This window comes from Paramisgurnus dabryanus, chromosome 16 (genome assembly GCF_030506205.2).
Source record: "Paramisgurnus dabryanus chromosome 16, PD_genome_1.1, whole genome shotgun sequence".
In the NCBI taxonomy this organism is placed as follows: Eukaryota; Metazoa; Chordata; class Actinopteri; order Cypriniformes; family Cobitidae; genus Paramisgurnus; species Paramisgurnus dabryanus.
This window is the reverse complement of record NC_133352.1, coordinates 12,860,210-12,876,919: the sequence shown is the minus strand read 5'-3', so window position 1 is coordinate 12,876,919 and position 16,710 is coordinate 12,860,210. Positions and strand designations below refer to the sequence as shown.

At 38.7% G+C, this 16,710-nt stretch overlaps 2 protein-coding genes across 2 annotated transcripts; one reads left to right on the top strand and one right to left on the bottom strand.

Annotated features, from left to right (window-relative positions):
• The first annotated feature begins 358 nt into the window (after positions 1-358).
• On the top strand, positions 359-8,670 carry maea (macrophage erythroblast attacher, E3 ubiquitin ligase). The gene is made up of 9 exons (XM_065266496.1): positions 359-511; positions 2,888-3,070; positions 3,219-3,422; positions 3,494-3,616; positions 4,070-4,146; positions 6,516-6,624; positions 6,742-6,875; positions 7,062-7,257; positions 7,338-8,670. The coding sequence occupies exons 1-9, from the start codon at positions 416-418 to the stop codon at positions 7,431-7,433; spliced, it is 1,218 nt and encodes a 405-aa protein (XP_065122568.1). The 5' UTR covers positions 359-415; the 3' UTR covers positions 7,434-8,670.
• Positions 8,671-11,685: 3,015 nt separating this feature from the next.
• aldob (aldolase b, fructose-bisphosphate) lies at positions 11,686-16,358 on the bottom strand. The gene is made up of 9 exons (XM_065266449.1): positions 16,222-16,358; positions 15,482-15,594; positions 13,301-13,512; positions 13,121-13,175; positions 12,862-13,022; positions 12,669-12,752; positions 12,418-12,592; positions 12,146-12,345; positions 11,686-12,053 (listed from the first exon to the last, which is right to left on the bottom strand). Exons 2-9 carry the CDS (start codon positions 15,591-15,593, stop codon positions 11,958-11,960), a joined length of 1,095 nt encoding a protein of 364 aa, XP_065122521.1. The 5' UTR covers position 15,594; positions 16,222-16,358; the 3' UTR covers positions 11,686-11,957.
• Between the last annotated feature and the right edge of the window lie 352 nt (positions 16,359-16,710).

Sequence of the window (16,710 nt, the reverse complement as noted above, 5' to 3'; positions counted from 1 at the left end):
AAGTGAGCGCAATGTGTGGGGTGAAAAAAGGGTGGATGAGGTGATCGTTTGAGGGGGATGGTTAAATAGAAGGAAAAGTCAACTAAATTTAAACAGTTTTTTTATTTTTTATATTATCTGTAAGTAACTTCACAGAACTGGTTTTGTTTTACAACTAACTAAACAGGATTTATACTTTTTTGATGAATCTCACAGTGATCCAGATCATTGTTGTCCAATAATCTCTGCAGTACAATCCAAATTTCGGAATGTCAATCCATAGACATACAGATAGACCCTATTACTGTACAAGTAGTTATCTCAAAAATAGTACACTACACTTACAGATTCATGTCTCCCTTCTGTTAGGGGGCAGTAATGTGCACACTTGGTTCCTCATCGCAGTGAACGCCAATGACGAGAAGACGACGAAGAAATGCTCCACACAGTTCCCCAAAGCAAGATGGCGGTGCAGGAGACAGCAGCTCAACTCTCTATGGCCCTAAAGGTGCAAGAATATCCAACTTTAAAGGTCTGTCACGCCTTTTCTCTGCACACTTTAAACGTGTAACCTAACGCATTATTTGAAAGCAACATGACTTATATAATGTAAAGCATGTCTTACTCAAATCATCGATGAAATAAAGTATGTGACAGAATTTAGACAGTTAACTGGTTAGCTCTGCGGCTAGATAACTTAGCAAAACAAGTCCCGCACACAAATAGATCCCACTGAAGTGATCGCCAGCTGACGAGTGATGCATTGGTAACGATATCGTATGTAACGGTACATATCGACATATCTGTGAAAGAGATAATAAGAGAGAAATAAGTCTTAATAGTATCGCTCAGATCGATGTCACTACAGTTCGGTAGTTTTATTTTATTAAAACCTTTACAGCCTCGTTCAGTAGTGTAACCGGCGAGTAATGCCGTTAAAGGTAGATTGAGAGATCATTAGCAAAGCGTATGTGACTTAAATCGCATAGGACTATATAGATAGATCATTTCTTATTTTAATGATATCTATTTTAAAGCAACGTTTTATCGTGTCAGGTTGATTTGAAAGCTTGGTTATGTGTGTCATAGGAATCCACACATGCCAGTGATGATCAGAGCTCGGTATGCATGCGATTTAATCGTTACATTACAGATCACGTTGCATCGTGCCGTGTTGGTTAGTGGGAGGTATTGTCAGGTATAATTTCTCGACGGGTGGTTATTATTTATTGGTATGAATATTGCACCTTTGTTCTCTGCGTCACAGGTTTTTCGCCTTTAAGGCTCCGTTGATAGCGTCGATTAGGATAAATCCTTACGTTAACTCGTTATTTAGGTATGTGATGAAGCGTTTAGTGCTTTCTAAGGTGATCAGTTCACGGACCTTGGAAAATGACGCCTGTTCATGTGCACGCACATTGAATGTCAATAATATATATGGTCTTCAGCGCTGTGTCAAGGGCATGTTGCATGTGAGCTTGCCTTGCAGCATTTGGGAATGATTTCCAGTATCTTCTCTTGATCATTTCTGTGCTAAACATTTAAGATATTGTAGGGAGGATTAATAAAGAAAATTTGTGCAGGTAGGGTCCAGGTGATCATTAACATGCACGGATTACATGCTAATGATGTCATGCAGCATATTGATAATGTATAGTCTTATTTTATACGGTTTGGAATTATTTGATAGTACTGTATGTTATAGCTGTACTTTGGAAAATGTTGTCTCTTTTTGGAAGAGGTATATTGTTAGTTTCAAATGTTTCACTAAAGGGTATAATTTATTTGTAAGTTGCTTTGTATAAAAGCATCTGCTAAATTAATGCATTAAAAATGTGAAGAACTAGCACAGTTATCCACTGTGGCTGTAAGGTGACAGATGGCTTAGCTGATCTTGAGAGATAATATTGAAGGTCTATGAATTCTCATTGACCACTGGTTTACTGCCACACCTCCTCGTCTAATAATCATGACTCTCTGACCATCTCTCTTTATTTGCTACATATGATCTATATGCAGGAAAATGAGCAGTAATAGGCTAGTAAAACTGAAAGTGTTTCATTACAATAAAATTTATAAGTAGAGATTTTTATGGTAAAAAGTGATTGTGCTATTACATTGTAAAGCCATAAAGTGCACTGCATAAATGTAAAAAGATAAAGCATGAATAGTAGTTTTGCCCATAACACACACAGTCTCAGATTCCCTTATTTAAAGGGACAGTTCACCCCCCAAACAAAGAAAATGTTGTCATCATTTACTCACTTTCGTGTCGACTGAACCTTCAATGTCTTTCTTTGTTCTTCAGAATCCAAATGCATGTATATTTTTAAAAGTGTTGCTTCTCTTTCGGTGCACATTATCTATTTTGAACTGTTGTTTAGTCAGATTTAGGATGTATTTTTTTTAAGGTGCACTGTGTAGATATTAGCAGCATCTGGTGGTGAGATTGTGAATTGCAACCAACATCTCAGTCCACTGCTCAGCCCTCCCTTTCAAAATGGATAGAGAAGCTACGGTAGCTGCCACAGGACAAACATTTTGTCATCTGAGACAATAGGGGTGGGAATCGCTTGGACCCTCATGAATCGATTCTTAGGGTCCTGATTCGATTCAGAATCGATTCTTAACGTACTAATTTGCATAAATGTGACGTAATTTATATATACATATATGCCTGTTTCTGTTGTAAGACATTAAAGCCAGTAAAAATAGTAATTAAACGTGACATATTAATTCTTTATGTTAACCATCATTAACTTCCACAAACTGACTTAAGCGTCTAGCATCATCATTATACACAGTGTTATACACCGTAGCACCTACCCACAACTACATAGAGCCCTTACGACTGGTTAAAATTGCACTACCCATAGTAATGAAATGCAAAATTTTTATTCTTCTTTAGGTTCCTTATGAAACCTTAAACAAGCGCTTCCGAGCTGCCCAAAAGAACATTGACCGGGAGACCAGTCATGTGACAATGGTGGTGGCAGAGCTGGAAAAAACCCTCAGTAGCTTTCCAGTGGTGGATACTGTAGTTTCCCTCTTGGATGGAGTGGTTGAGAAGCTCAGCGCCCTCAAGAGAAAGGTATCCTGGGAAGATCAGTTTTGTAATGTTGTGAATGGATAAAATGCATTTTGCGGTAGCGCTTGCAATTCCATTCTTTACTGAATTCGTTTTCTTGTAACGACATTTTCACTGTTTAAATCAATAAATAAGGTTTCATATCTGATAGGCAGCAGAGTCTATCCAAGCAGAGGATGAGAGCGCTAAGCTTTGTAAGCGACGCATAGAGCATCTGAAGGAACATAGCAGCGACCAGCCAGCCAGTGTCAATGTTTGGAAGAAGAAACGCATGGACCGCATGATGGTGGAACATCTGCTACGCTGTGGCTATTACAACACTGCAGTCAAGTTAGCTAAACAAAGTGGTATTGAGGTGCGTCCCCACCTGTCCGTTTGTGTGCGTGTATGTGCAAGGCTTTACACATGACCTTTTTATTGTTGTAGGATTTGGTCAACATAGAAATGTTTCTTACTGCCAAAGAAGTTGAAGAATCACTCGAACGACAGGAAACGGCAACCTGTCTGGCTTGGTGCCATGATAACAAGTCTCGTCTGCGGAAAATGAAGGTCAGACTTTTAGTTTCACAAATTTAGCTGCTCTATTCATATTTTGACTTGACATTACGGAGTCAATATAAAAAGTTATATGTGACCTTGCCTGTAAAATCCAGGCTAAAGTCTCAGTTAAATTTGGAGCATCAAAGGTTGATTTCAATAATTGATTTCCCTTTATTTTTAATATTTGACATGGCCTTGCAGTCAGTGAAAATTAAAGATATCAAGGTTATATTTTCTCAGAATGTTCTTTACATTATATAGGATGATTTTATGTAGAAAACTGTGAATTACAATCAAGACTTTAGTTGGGTTTTCACGGACAGGGTCACACATTACTCGTCTTGTTTCATTTTGTTTACAGTAATATTCGCAAAGATGCTTTCAAGTAGTCAAAAGATTATATGATTTTGAAAGGAAATGATTTGTTCAAATTTGGTTGTTTAAATGTGTTACTGTTCCCAGAGCTGTTTGGAGTTCAGTTTAAGGATCCAGGAATTTATTGAACTCATTCGACAGAACAAACGCATGGATGCAGTAAGGTATGAACTTTATTATTGACTAGGGATTTTTATTGTTTATCAATGTGTGTATGTTTGAAATTATTGGAAAAAATTATAAACATAAACAAAATGAATTTATGGTTGATGATGATAATGATTTTAGTACTTTATTCGACTGCCATTTTAACATTTCTAGTCTCTTTCAATGTGGTCATTAGGAGGTGTTCCTCCTAATTCTGGTTGTCCTAGTAGCAATTATAAACCAATGAGTTTTTAACATTTTGCGCAATTATATTACATTCAAAGTCAATGTATAGACGGTTTCAGCAGTAACAACATAAACAAGCGGCTGTCGTGGTCCGCATGTAACTTCCGGTAAACTCCGCTAAGAATAAATAACAACAAAGTTCTTTAAACTTAGTTTACTTATATAACAAGCAAAAAACAACACACAGATTACCTAGGAAACCAAAACATTTATTATTTTCGACGAGGCATTTAAACAGACCATTAAAAAAATGAAACCGGAAGTAAAGTTTGGATCCAGCCGTGTATCGTGTCAGCGCACGTGCGTCCGATAAAACAGTCTATAGACGCAAACAGCCGTAAACTCGCGCTGGGCTTTGTGAATGACGCGAATTGGGCGGCGTGATTTCCACAAAACATGTGATATTTGCCTCAAACGTGCCTTTGCGCAAGTTGAAATTATTCAACTCAAGCGAAAAATTTGCATGACATAAAGTTAAACCTGCGAGTAATGTAGAGCGAGGAATGCGATGTTTTGCGTTTCGTATGTATGCAGCATAACCGTCCTATCAGTAAATGAAGAAAGATGGATGAAGTTAACTCCACTGCTTCAATCTCATTGGTTGTCACTCCCGAAAGTTGCTCGTCATTTGCATAAAGTTGAACTGTTCTCAGCTTTGCATATGCGGACATCCCTAGTATACTTTCGGCTTGAGGGGCCGGTTACACATACCAATGTTTACATTAAAAATTTTGAGGTCCTGAAAAAGCTGATTTTTGAAGATTAGTTTCAAAGTGCAAGTTTTTGAAACCATGTAAACACAAATTTATAATAACAGTGATGTCATGCGAATTGTGTTAATTCAATCTATAGCAGTTTTACTCATTGCGCTGCATGCGCTTTTGCTGTCCTTTCTGCTCTGGACCCTAACTTAGTTAGAAAACCATACTCATTATAGACGGTTTCACGTGCACGTGCAGTGATGCGATACGCGTCTGTTCCGAACTTTACTTCCGGTTTCAGTTTTTTTTTAATGGTCCGACTAGTTTCTAAACTGAACTCTTGAACAAATACCTTGTCGAAAATATCAAATGTTTTTGTTTCCTAGGTAATCTACGTGTTGTTTATTTTGTTGTTATATAAATAAACAAAGTTTAAAGTACTTTGTTGTTATTTATTCTTAGCGGAGTTTACCGGAAGTTACGTGTTGACCACGAAAGCCGCTTGTTTATGTTGCTACTGCTGAAATATATCTATTTTAAGCACACGTTGATAAACGTGTTCAATCTTATGCAGCGCTTGCACTGAGCAATTGTCATATGACATCAAAGTACTGTGAGATCAGACAGCTTGTTATGCTTTCGAATTGCTCTCGCGGCACAGTAATGTCACTTGCCAAATGTTCTGTGCAGCGCTTCATTAAGAGAAAGGTGGACCCCTAGTGGTTCAGGGGGCACTGCCTACGCATATTATAAGAATGCGTAGCATTAAAATCCTGTTTTTGTCATTAAGGGAAATCATCTTGTCTCAGTTAACCATTTGACAGGTAAATGATAAAGAATGATTTGCCCTTGTATTTATTGCATTGCAACAGTTTGATAAGCAGACATGCTATTTTTGACTGAATGTAACTTTTTATACTTTGCGGTAAAGGCGGCTCTCCTAATGACTCTGACCTATCAGTGTGACTCTCATAAAAAAAAAAATAGTAAAGACCACTGATCTACAGGCATGTGCGAGTATAACCAAAACAATAATGGCAATAGTTAATGAACTCTTCTCCAACAAATTTTACAAAATGTTTGGCGCTTTTATAGTCCAGGGTCACTTGTAGTAAAAAATCTACCTCATCGTCTAAACAAAACTGCTCTATGCATTTGTCAACATTGTTGTTTTTACCGCTCTGTAGAAGAATGCGTATGTGCGCATGCGTGTAGTGTTTCTTTACAAAGTTACATCGCCATCTACTGGACCGGCACACATAATACAGCATATTTAGTCATCTTTGTGGATCCATGTACGTGCGGATCTATTTAACATTGTTGTGTGTACATACATTTTTTCAGAAACACAGAAAAAACTGATTTTACTACAAGAGTACGTCTGCATTTTTATGTATACGAGTCACAGATATTAACAAAGTCTCTCTTAACTCTAATAGACATGCACGCAAACACTTCAGTCAAGCAGAAGGAGGGCAGTTGGATGAGGTACGGCAGGTGATGGGCATGCTGGCTTTTCCTTCTGATACACACATCTCCCCGTATAAGGTAAATCTTTTATTCAAAGGAACTGTTTTTAATATTTAAAGTTAATTACTTCTAAATATGTGCTGTCAAGGCAGGTAGATGTTCAATGGTCCATGACGATTCTTGTTTTTCTCCCAGGATCTTTTGGATCCAGCTCGCTGGAAAATGCTGATCCAGCAGTTCAGATATGACAACTACAGATTGCACCAGCTGGGAAACAACTCTGTGTTTACCATTACCTTGCAGGCAGGGCTGTCTGCCATCAAAACCCCGTATCCTATCCGCAGTAACATTCATCATCCTTTAGGTTTTTACATTGTGTGGACGTTGAGTTATGTGTTACACAACGAGTTTAACATTGATGCGCTACTGGTTTACGGCAGACGTCAGGGAATTTATATTTCAAATGAAACACTAAACAGTTAAAACAGTTGTTGACCTTAATATCAGGTTATCAGGCAGTGTTATAAAGAAGATGGTACTTCCAAAAACCCAGACTGCCCTGTCTGCAGCAAATCGCTGAATAAATTGGCTCAACCTCTTCCCATGGCCCACTGTGCAAACTCACGGCTGGTATGCAAAATCTCCGGCGAAGTCATGAACGAGAACAACCCACCTATGATGTTGCCTAATGGCTACGTGTATGGATACAATGTGAGTGGCTACGTTTAAAGCTATTTTTATGTTTAATTTATTTCCTGTCTCATTAACATTCCTTTCACTTTGGTCTACAGTCTCTCTTGTCCATTCGTCAAGATGACAAGGTGATATGCCCCAGGACCAAAGAGGTTTTCAACTTCTCCCAGGCTGAGAAGGTTTATATTATGTGATGGGAGCGCCACGTACGTTCTGGAACGTTAAGCTGCGTCGCCAATGCAGGCTGGGTGAATCTCGAGTTGACATGATTTGTCCAAGGGCTTCAATCCTTTAACCCTTGTTCCATTCGAACAAATTTAATTGACTGTACGCCCCCACCCGATACCGGCCTGAGAGATCATCATTAAACAGATGGTGCAGAATCACAATGGAGTTGTCCTGGGCTTAATGGACTGTTGTGGAAAGGGATATTATTTTGTTGTCGTTTTTAAAAGCATTGATATTTTGACATTTATTTAAGTGGATTCTTTACACTAGCGTGAAACGAACCTGTTTCCAATATCACTTTATTTCAAAGCTTTTGCCTTGTAGTGTGTTATAGAAAATAATGAATCATTGTTGGTTTTTCTAAACAAGGGCACCCATTTAGGTCATTATTATTAGATTGTGATTGGGTAGCTGTAGAAAAAAATGCGCTCTTCAGATGCCTTGCTTTTGCACCTGTGAAATCTGTGACTACATGCATTTATGTACTTTTAATTTGTATTTCATAGACATCCTTACAGTATGTGAGGTAACATGTTAGTAGCATTTATAGCAATACTCTTTCACAACTGTGTAGATGTTCAGACTAGAAAGACATGACAGTGTTTTAGTGTCTTACTGTTGGTAAAGATTTACTTCGGCTTACACTTTCTAGTACCATACCATGTGGCCATATAATGGGCATCAGCATCCATTCATTAAATAATTACAAGATAAGTATGCAAGATTGAATTTTGACAAATATCATCTGAATTTGGAGGGGTTTTTAAATGCCATGTTGTTAGGGATTTGACACATTTAGTGCTGTTTTGTGACTGACGGTTGAAGAGAAAATTGAAATAAAGTTTTTGGATTTCAATTTAAGTCATTTTCTTTACAGTTCTTTTGTGTGAAATTCTCAAAGCGGGAACATTTTAGTGTTCCAATAAAAAAATCTTAATTTTCCTGAACTCCAAAAAGTCTCAGGTTTCACAGGATCAACTGCAGGTAACCAATAAATAAGTGGGGACTATGAATGCCCTCCAATGTTTTTGTTTTATCATACAAACTAACACAACCTTCCTGTTGAATATCACACCCCAAATATGTGTTTAACTGTAACTGTGGAAAGACTTGTTTAGAAACTGCTCATGCATGTGTATTTTGGTAGGATAGATGGGTTGTTCGTGTCCAATTTCCAATAAACATTGATTTGTTTTGTTGTTACATGCGTCCCAGATATGTCCTTAAAATGAACATCCCAGAAAAAGATTTTTACAACAGTCAAAGAGAAGAAACACAATTTCTATGTTGGCAACACTGTGTTCCTAAAAGTCGCGTGAGGCAAAAACGGCAGTTTTGAGGTAAATTTCAAGTTTATTATAAACGTTAGTTTACGTTAAGGTCTGGTTAAAGCAACACTATGTAGTTTCCATGTAAAAATGACTTACAGCTCCCCCATGTGGTTGAAAAGCGCAACTGTGCCTGGTATCAGACACTCTTCTGCAGGCAGGGGGAGGGACAGGGGTGTGTTTCCTACCCTCCACTGCCACTTTCAGAGTGTGCTTGTAGCAGCTAGGAGGCTGCTCAGGTTGCAGCAACAGTACAGTTTGTCCAGTTAAAAGTTGTTCTATCACTAAAATAATTTTAGAGACATTATTTAAAGGTAAAAAAAACTACATAGTGTTGCTTTAACGAGATAACTACATCTTCAAAACATGGAGCGCAAGTCAATACAGACCATTTTGCAAGATGTAAACAACAATGGTCCAGAAGCACTTCCTGTTGTTTTTAAGTTTGTAGTTCACATTTCTTTAACATTTTGATTTAGTTGTTCTAATATTAACTGATATTAACATTTTGTTCAATGTTATAAAACTGAAACAGAAGTGAGACGTTATTTATGTTACAAATGCCGTAATGCAGTGGCGGCTCGTGACTGCTCTTCCGAGGGGGCGCAAATACAAAATATGTGTTTGTTGCGTCATGTGAACCATGTGTCCATCACATGTTTTGTTAAAATAAGTGCCTGCTGCACAAGCGTCAAAACCGTTTATGATAAAAGAGACGCTCACGTTCACAAAATACACGCAAGACACTCCCTTAACACTAAACTCTGATTTCGCATGAGATTATGAGAGTATCTGGCAAACACGAGCGTCTCTTTAATCATAAACCCTTAAGACACGTCTGCAGCACGCACTTATTTTGACAAGACACGTGATGCACACAGGTTCACTCGATGCGCAAACACATATTTTGAAATTATGAACCACACATGAGACGGGCTACATAGATGTTGTGGCGAACTTTGCATCATGTGCCCTCGAAAAAAGAAATCACCGGCCGCCACTGAAGAATGTACCAATGCTTTCACACTTGCAATGCCACGTACATTCTTACAAATTTTATTCTGCACATGCAAATCTTTTAGGCGCTAATTTACCTTCATATTCGTGGCTCTTATGATCAATTAATCGCTGTCAAACTACCAAATTTTAGTATATATCTGTCTGAAACAGCAACGACAACTATTTTAACACTATATTTATATTTTTACAATTTTTCACAGCTGAAAGCACCAAACAGGAACTAATGTTACAAGATCCATTTTCCTCCCCTTACTGATTTTGGGCAGCGCAACACGAGACTTAAAATAAAATGCATGAAGTGAGTGCTTCAGATTTTTTTCTTTTTTTAAAATCAAACTTCATACAGTTATTTTTGTGATTATTAATAGTTAAATACACTCACCTAAAAGATTATTAGGAACACCATACTAATACTGTGTTTGACCCCCTTTCGCCTTCAGAACTGCCTTAATTCTACGTGGCATTGATTCAACAAGGTGCTGAAAGCATTCTTTAAAAATGTTGGCCCATATTGATAGGATAGCATCTTGCAGTTGATGGAGATTTGTGGGATGCACATCCAGGGCACGAAGCTCCCATTTCACCACATCCCAAAGATGCTCTATTGGGTTGAGATCTGGTGACTGTGGGGGCCATTTTAGTACATTGAACTCATTGTCATGTTCAAGAAACCAGTTTTAAATGATTCGAGCTTTGTGACATGGTGCATTATCCTCCTGGAAGTAGCCATCATTGGATGGGTACATGGTGGTCATAAAGGGATGGACATGGTCAGAAACAATGCTCAGGTAGACCTTGGCATTTAAACGATGCCCAATTGGCACTAGGGGCCTAAAGTGTGCCAAAAAAACATCCCCCACACCATTACACCACCAGCAGCAGCCTGCACAGTGGTAACAAGGCATGATCGATCCATGTTCTCATTCTGTTTAGGCCAAATTCTGACTCTACCATCTGAATGTCTCAACAGAAATCAAAACTTATCAGACCAGGCAACATTTTTCCAGTCTTGGACTGTCCAATTTTTGTGAGCTCGTGCAAATTGTAGCCTCTTTTACCTATTTGTAGTGGAGATGAGTTGTACCCGGTGGGGTCTTCTGCTGTTGTAGCCCATCCACCTCAAGGTTGTGCGTGTTGTGGCTTCACAAATGCTTTGCTGCATACCTTGGTTGTAACGAGTGGTTATTTCAGTCAAAGTTGCTCTTCTATCAGCTTGAATCATGGTTGTGCGTGAAAATCCCAGTAACTGAGCAGATTGTGAAATACTCAGAACGGCCCATCTGGCACCAACAACCATGCCACGCTCAAAATTGCTTAAATCACCTTTCTTTCCCGTTCTGACATTCATTTTGGAGTTCATAAGATTGTCTTGACCAAGACCACACCCCTTAATGCATTGAAGCAACTGCCATGTGATTGGTTGATTAGATAATTGCATTAATAAGAAATTGAACAGGTGTTCCTAATAATCCTTTAGGTGAGTGTACACTGTTATTATTTATTACCTAGGACATCAAAGCAATATTGGCTTTACTTAGGCCCTTCATCGCCTGCAAATTCTTAGGAAATAACGACTTTCTATCGCTACAAGAGAATTTTTAAAGGGGACATATGAAGAAAATTTGACTTTTTCCATGTTTAAGTGCTATAATTGGGTCCCCAGTACTTCTATGATGTATTGGTTTACGTTACCTGTTAGATTATTTAAAATCCCTCACTTAATATTACTTGATGGATTTAAATGCTGGTGATTATGATGCATATACTGCCATGCACAGAACATGATATGGTAAATACTGTCAAATGGAGCAACAACCCAAATGCAGGTGTTTGATAAAACCAAGTTTTCACATAATTAAAAAACAACTACTCAAATAAAGAAGCCATTTTATTACGTTTATTCCAAAATTACAACCAACAGCCTGTGCAAATACATAAAAACTAATACCAGTCCACGATTAGTTTTTCCAGTTGAGTCACATTGATTGACATCTTTGGTAAATTTCAAGTAAAAATGCATGTGCATCGCAATTGTACACATTAAGGCAGTTTCGTGTCATCTTCAATATTTTTGGGATCTTGCATGCAACCTTTGCATGGAAATTGTCCACCATAAGTTGGGATTGTAATATGTTGCTCGGTTTAGTAGACATAGCTTGCGGTAAAGAGAGACTGTGTTGAAGCTTGTCCAGACTGGCCTGAGGGTTTGTATTCACCTTTTGATGCCAGACCATTGATCTAAAACAAAACAATAACACGTTTAGTAAAGACATATACTATATACTAACACACCATATAACAATATCATTTAATAGTTGTTCATTTGTCACCTTGGCACGCGTGACAAAGGCGTCCTGCGAGGCCTTCTTGTTCGCTGCTTGTCCCTTCCATGCGGCAAGAGCCGAGGCCTGGAGGGCACGGCCATAAGAGAATGTCAGCTTCCAGGGTTTGGGAAGGGGGGTCTGGTTAATGGCATTCAGATTCAGAGATGCCTCCTCCTCACTTTGGCCTCCCGAGAGGAAGCAGATGCCTGAAGAGCAAAAGCGCGATGTTAGAAAAAAAGACAGGAAGAGACCCTAAGTTCCAGGGGGGATTTTCTTACCCGGTACAGCAGCTGGCACAGTGCGTCTGAGAGCAGTAACTGTTGCCATGGCAACCTCCTGTGGGGTGTACCTTTTGGTGCAGGACTGTCCGGCAGTTACCATGTTTGGTTTGAGTAAAGTACCCTCCAGATACACATGATGGTCAGAGAGAGCCTTGTATACAGCTGCCAGGACCTTGGATGAAATTCGTTTTTTATTGGTTAAATTGACGACTTTCTACTTTTAAGATTTAGTTTTGGTGAAAACGTACCTTCTCAGTAACGTACTGGCACCGTAGCAGATCGTGATCTCCATCTGGGAGAATCTCAGGCTCTACGATAGGCACCAGGCCATTCTAAAATAGGGACGAGAAAAATTTATTTTTTTAAAAGAAAGAATCTCTAATATATTATATTTAAAATGGATACTTTTTAGTTTTTCAGTAACACAGCATCTAGACATACCTGTTGGCAAATGCTGGCATATCTAGCGAGAACATTAGCGTTCTCAGCGATGGCGAGAGAAGAGGGACAGCTGTCGGAGATCTTAAGCACACAACGCCATTTGGCAAAATCACAACCGTCCTTTTTGTACTGGGCACAGCGTTCAGACAGACCATCCAATCCTGAGCGAAAACGATTAGGGATGAAGATCGAAGAAGTGAAAATGCATACATGGCCGGCTAAATTACTTGCATGTTGATAAATGTAATAAAAGTTTTACCCTGTGTGGTCGTCTCTCCATCTGTTCCATTCAGTCCTGCTGTGCCTTTATCCACCTTGAAACACAAAACTTTACCTGTTAAAACTTAACTGTACTGGATTTTGTGATTGTAAGAGAAAGTGATTGTACTGAAAGCATGCACCCATATGGTTACTGTTTAAATGTCCACAGCGGTCTCACCTTAATACCAACTACGATGCCCTTATTCTTGATAAGCTGTGGAAAAAGAACTCCCGTGTCTGATTTCTGGTAAAGTGTTTCGTGGAAAAAGATGACACCACCCACGCTTTCAGAGATTGAGGGATCTACAGAGAAGAGGATGTCACGGTAAAATCGCCGGTTCTCTTCAGTGTTCTCCACATTGATCTTCTGAAGACGCTTTGCCATTGTTCCTAGAATATAAAAAACATACATCACATGACTTCATTTGCCAGTGCTTCGGGCTCAGTCACTAAAATATATGAAGAGTTTCGTTGCAAAACGAGATAACTCCGTTTTTAACATTTTTGTCAAAACATGTTTATTATTATGTTATCATGTTATTATTTTGTTTTATGGTGCTAGCTGTATTTTTTTTTAAGTTATGAAGGTTTAAATCAAAACAAACCAACTGCGGTTGAATTGATATTAATTGGAATGCACATCCAAAAAAACGAGATTTCTGAAAAAAAAAGTGTTATCTCGTTTTGCAACGAAACTCTTCATATGTTCTGCCTGTGGCCGTTTGTATGCATTGTTACCAATCAAGACACATTTTAAGCATTGCGAAGGGAACATAACATGAAAATTTGACTTTTCCCAAATTTAAGTCCCACAATTGGGTCCCAATTCTAAGTGGCGTGTTTACCCATCACGCAAACCACGCAATTGCGTGGGGTCCCGCGGGCTTGGGGGGCCCCCTGCTGGCCACAAGGTGTGCAAAAGTATGTTGCGTTTATTCAGACCCAAATCTAAGGTACGGATAAAGCACGCGCGAGCGAGAGATGTGCGAGTATGCACGCAGAATAATATTTGCGCATCCTCCCAAGGGCACATATAGGCAACTTCATGAGTGAAACTCTACGGGAAAGCGCACCTCTGCTCAGCGTGCACAAATGCAGCCAAACAAGTGCTAGACTGAGCGCTCGCTCGACTCTCTCTCTGTGCTCTCGTACATTCACTCGATGGTCAAACTCACTTTAAAGACTTCGGGCTTCACACCTGTGATTGGTGGTTTGGTTTGATCATTGACAGGCATCTTTTGTTCCACACTCGTACAGGTATAAACATGATAAAGACACCACACAGGGGTTTAAATCACGTCGAAAATACATAAATCATATTCTGTATCTCATCATTGTCATTAAAATCTCATCTTTAGTGTATGTCTAGTCTATATGCTTGTTGTATCTCACAGTAACTTTGTTTTTGGAATATGAACATGAGAGTTTTATGTGATTCCCATCCATAAATTCAATCAATGACCAACTTACAATGTTGTTTGCTTCAGTTTGTTTGATCAGTATGAATCCTAATCTAATGCTTCCTCTTTTTCGTCATTTAGTTTTTTTTAGTAAGATGTCAGACACTGAAGTTGCAGGAATAATTACATTGTTTTAAATACATCCTATAAGACATTTGCAAGCAAAAGATATATCTGAGAGGGGCGTGTAAATTTTTGTCACAACCAAGAATTTTTTGTCATACCAAACTGTAACAATTTAGTGTTATTTTGACTCTTTCGCCGCCATTGACGAGATATCTCGTCAATCAAGAGAAAACGCTTCCCTGCCAATGACGAGATTTTCTGTCTTTCCGCAATACAGCTATTATCCGCAACTTTTTAAACCCGGAAGTATTGCCCTATGGCAAGCGGCTGCATGTCCGTGTCTGTTTTAAAGATCGCTCTGAATGGGATCTATATTATTGAATATTATTGTTGTGCAATTCAAATGAAAAACCTTGGGCAATGCTGGGGCATGGGGGGCCCCGGTTTTTGGACTTTGCTTAGGGCCCCCAAAATGATAAACACGCCACTCCCAATTCTATCAACCTAGAAAATGTGTAAAAGAACAAGCCAGTAACTTAGTTTTGTTAAACCATTCTCTGCAAACGTGAAAAGAAATAGGAAATTGCCAGTTGTCTTAACAAATGATGAATAAAATGTATATGTATACAATTATATTTGATTTTTGAATTATTATTTTAAATTTGTGTATCTAAAAATTTTTTTTGGTGTGGACAGTGAACATTTTGGCAGGATAATTGAAAACCTGAATCACGACAAGAATAAAAAATGCTGTCGGTTGAGCCCTGATTGTTTTCGTAAAAATTCATTGACCTGGTGATATTCTTATCCCACCATCCTATGCCAAACATTACCTGTAGATTCATCTGCAGCCAGGATGCCTTTTCCAGGAGCTACAATGCGCTGGGCAATTGTGGCAAGCTCCTTTTTCTGCTCCGGAGAGAGAGATGGAAACTGGTGGGTCATGCTGAGAAGAAAGAAGCATAATGTGAATTTTTGGAAAACATTGCAACATTTGTCATTTACAGAACGTTTGCTATTTAACTCTTTGAGTTGTTTACTCCTATCGGCAAATATTTGCTCGTAACTGCTGAACTTTGGTCGAGATTCAGTGATAGTCTGGCTCCTCCCTCTGAAAACAACAGGTTCAGTGTTTACTGTCATCTACGTGCAACAAGTTTCGCAATGTTTCTGCACAATTTTGATATTGTTTAAAAATCAAGGTTTCGTTGTAAACGAAAAGATCATCTGCGTGTATAAACAGCTGTATGCATTTCAATGTTGGACAACTTACATTGTCTCCATAAACTATTCAACAATTACACAACTAAAATACTTGAAAATCATCGTGTTACGATAAACTGCAACGTTAAAAAAAGAGCAAACGCGCTCGCGATAGTATGCATGCATGTGCGCGTGACACGCGTCCTTGCAATTTCTGCATTGTAATTTATTACCACTGCAACATTTGCGTTTACAAATAAGTTATATAGGCTACTTTAAGTCTACCACATCCAAATAATGTTGCTACAATCAATTAATATTTTGTCAAATTTATAAAATAAAAAAGTTGAAAACAAACAGAAATTCTTACTTGAATGTATGAAGGTATGCAGCGCTGTGTATGAAGGAGAGCTGAACTTGTCAGTTATGCGAATGCGTGGATGTGAGGACGTGAACAACGCAGTATTTATTTCAGTTGACTTCGGAGGCTGGACAAAAATGATGAGGAACAGGCGTGCTCAGCATCCACTAACGCCATTGGTTGAGATATGCGATGGGTGTGTGAGAACATCTGCCTACATGAACTTTGCGATTAGGTTTTCAGCTCCAAAGGTTTCAGTGTGAAAGCTGTGTGCAGCAAAATTTGTGCAAGAAGTTGACATTGCACGATTTTAAAGTGATTTCATGAAACCTTACAAACAGGGTGTTATGCAGTCCATAAATATCCAACCCTAGAGCTAAAACCTGAAGTATGAGATGACAAAAAGCTTGCTTTTCAAGTTATTTCAGTTTCTGCATTGTCCTACTCAAACATATGTGTGCACATTTAAACAGTAACACATGTACACTGTTCGTAATG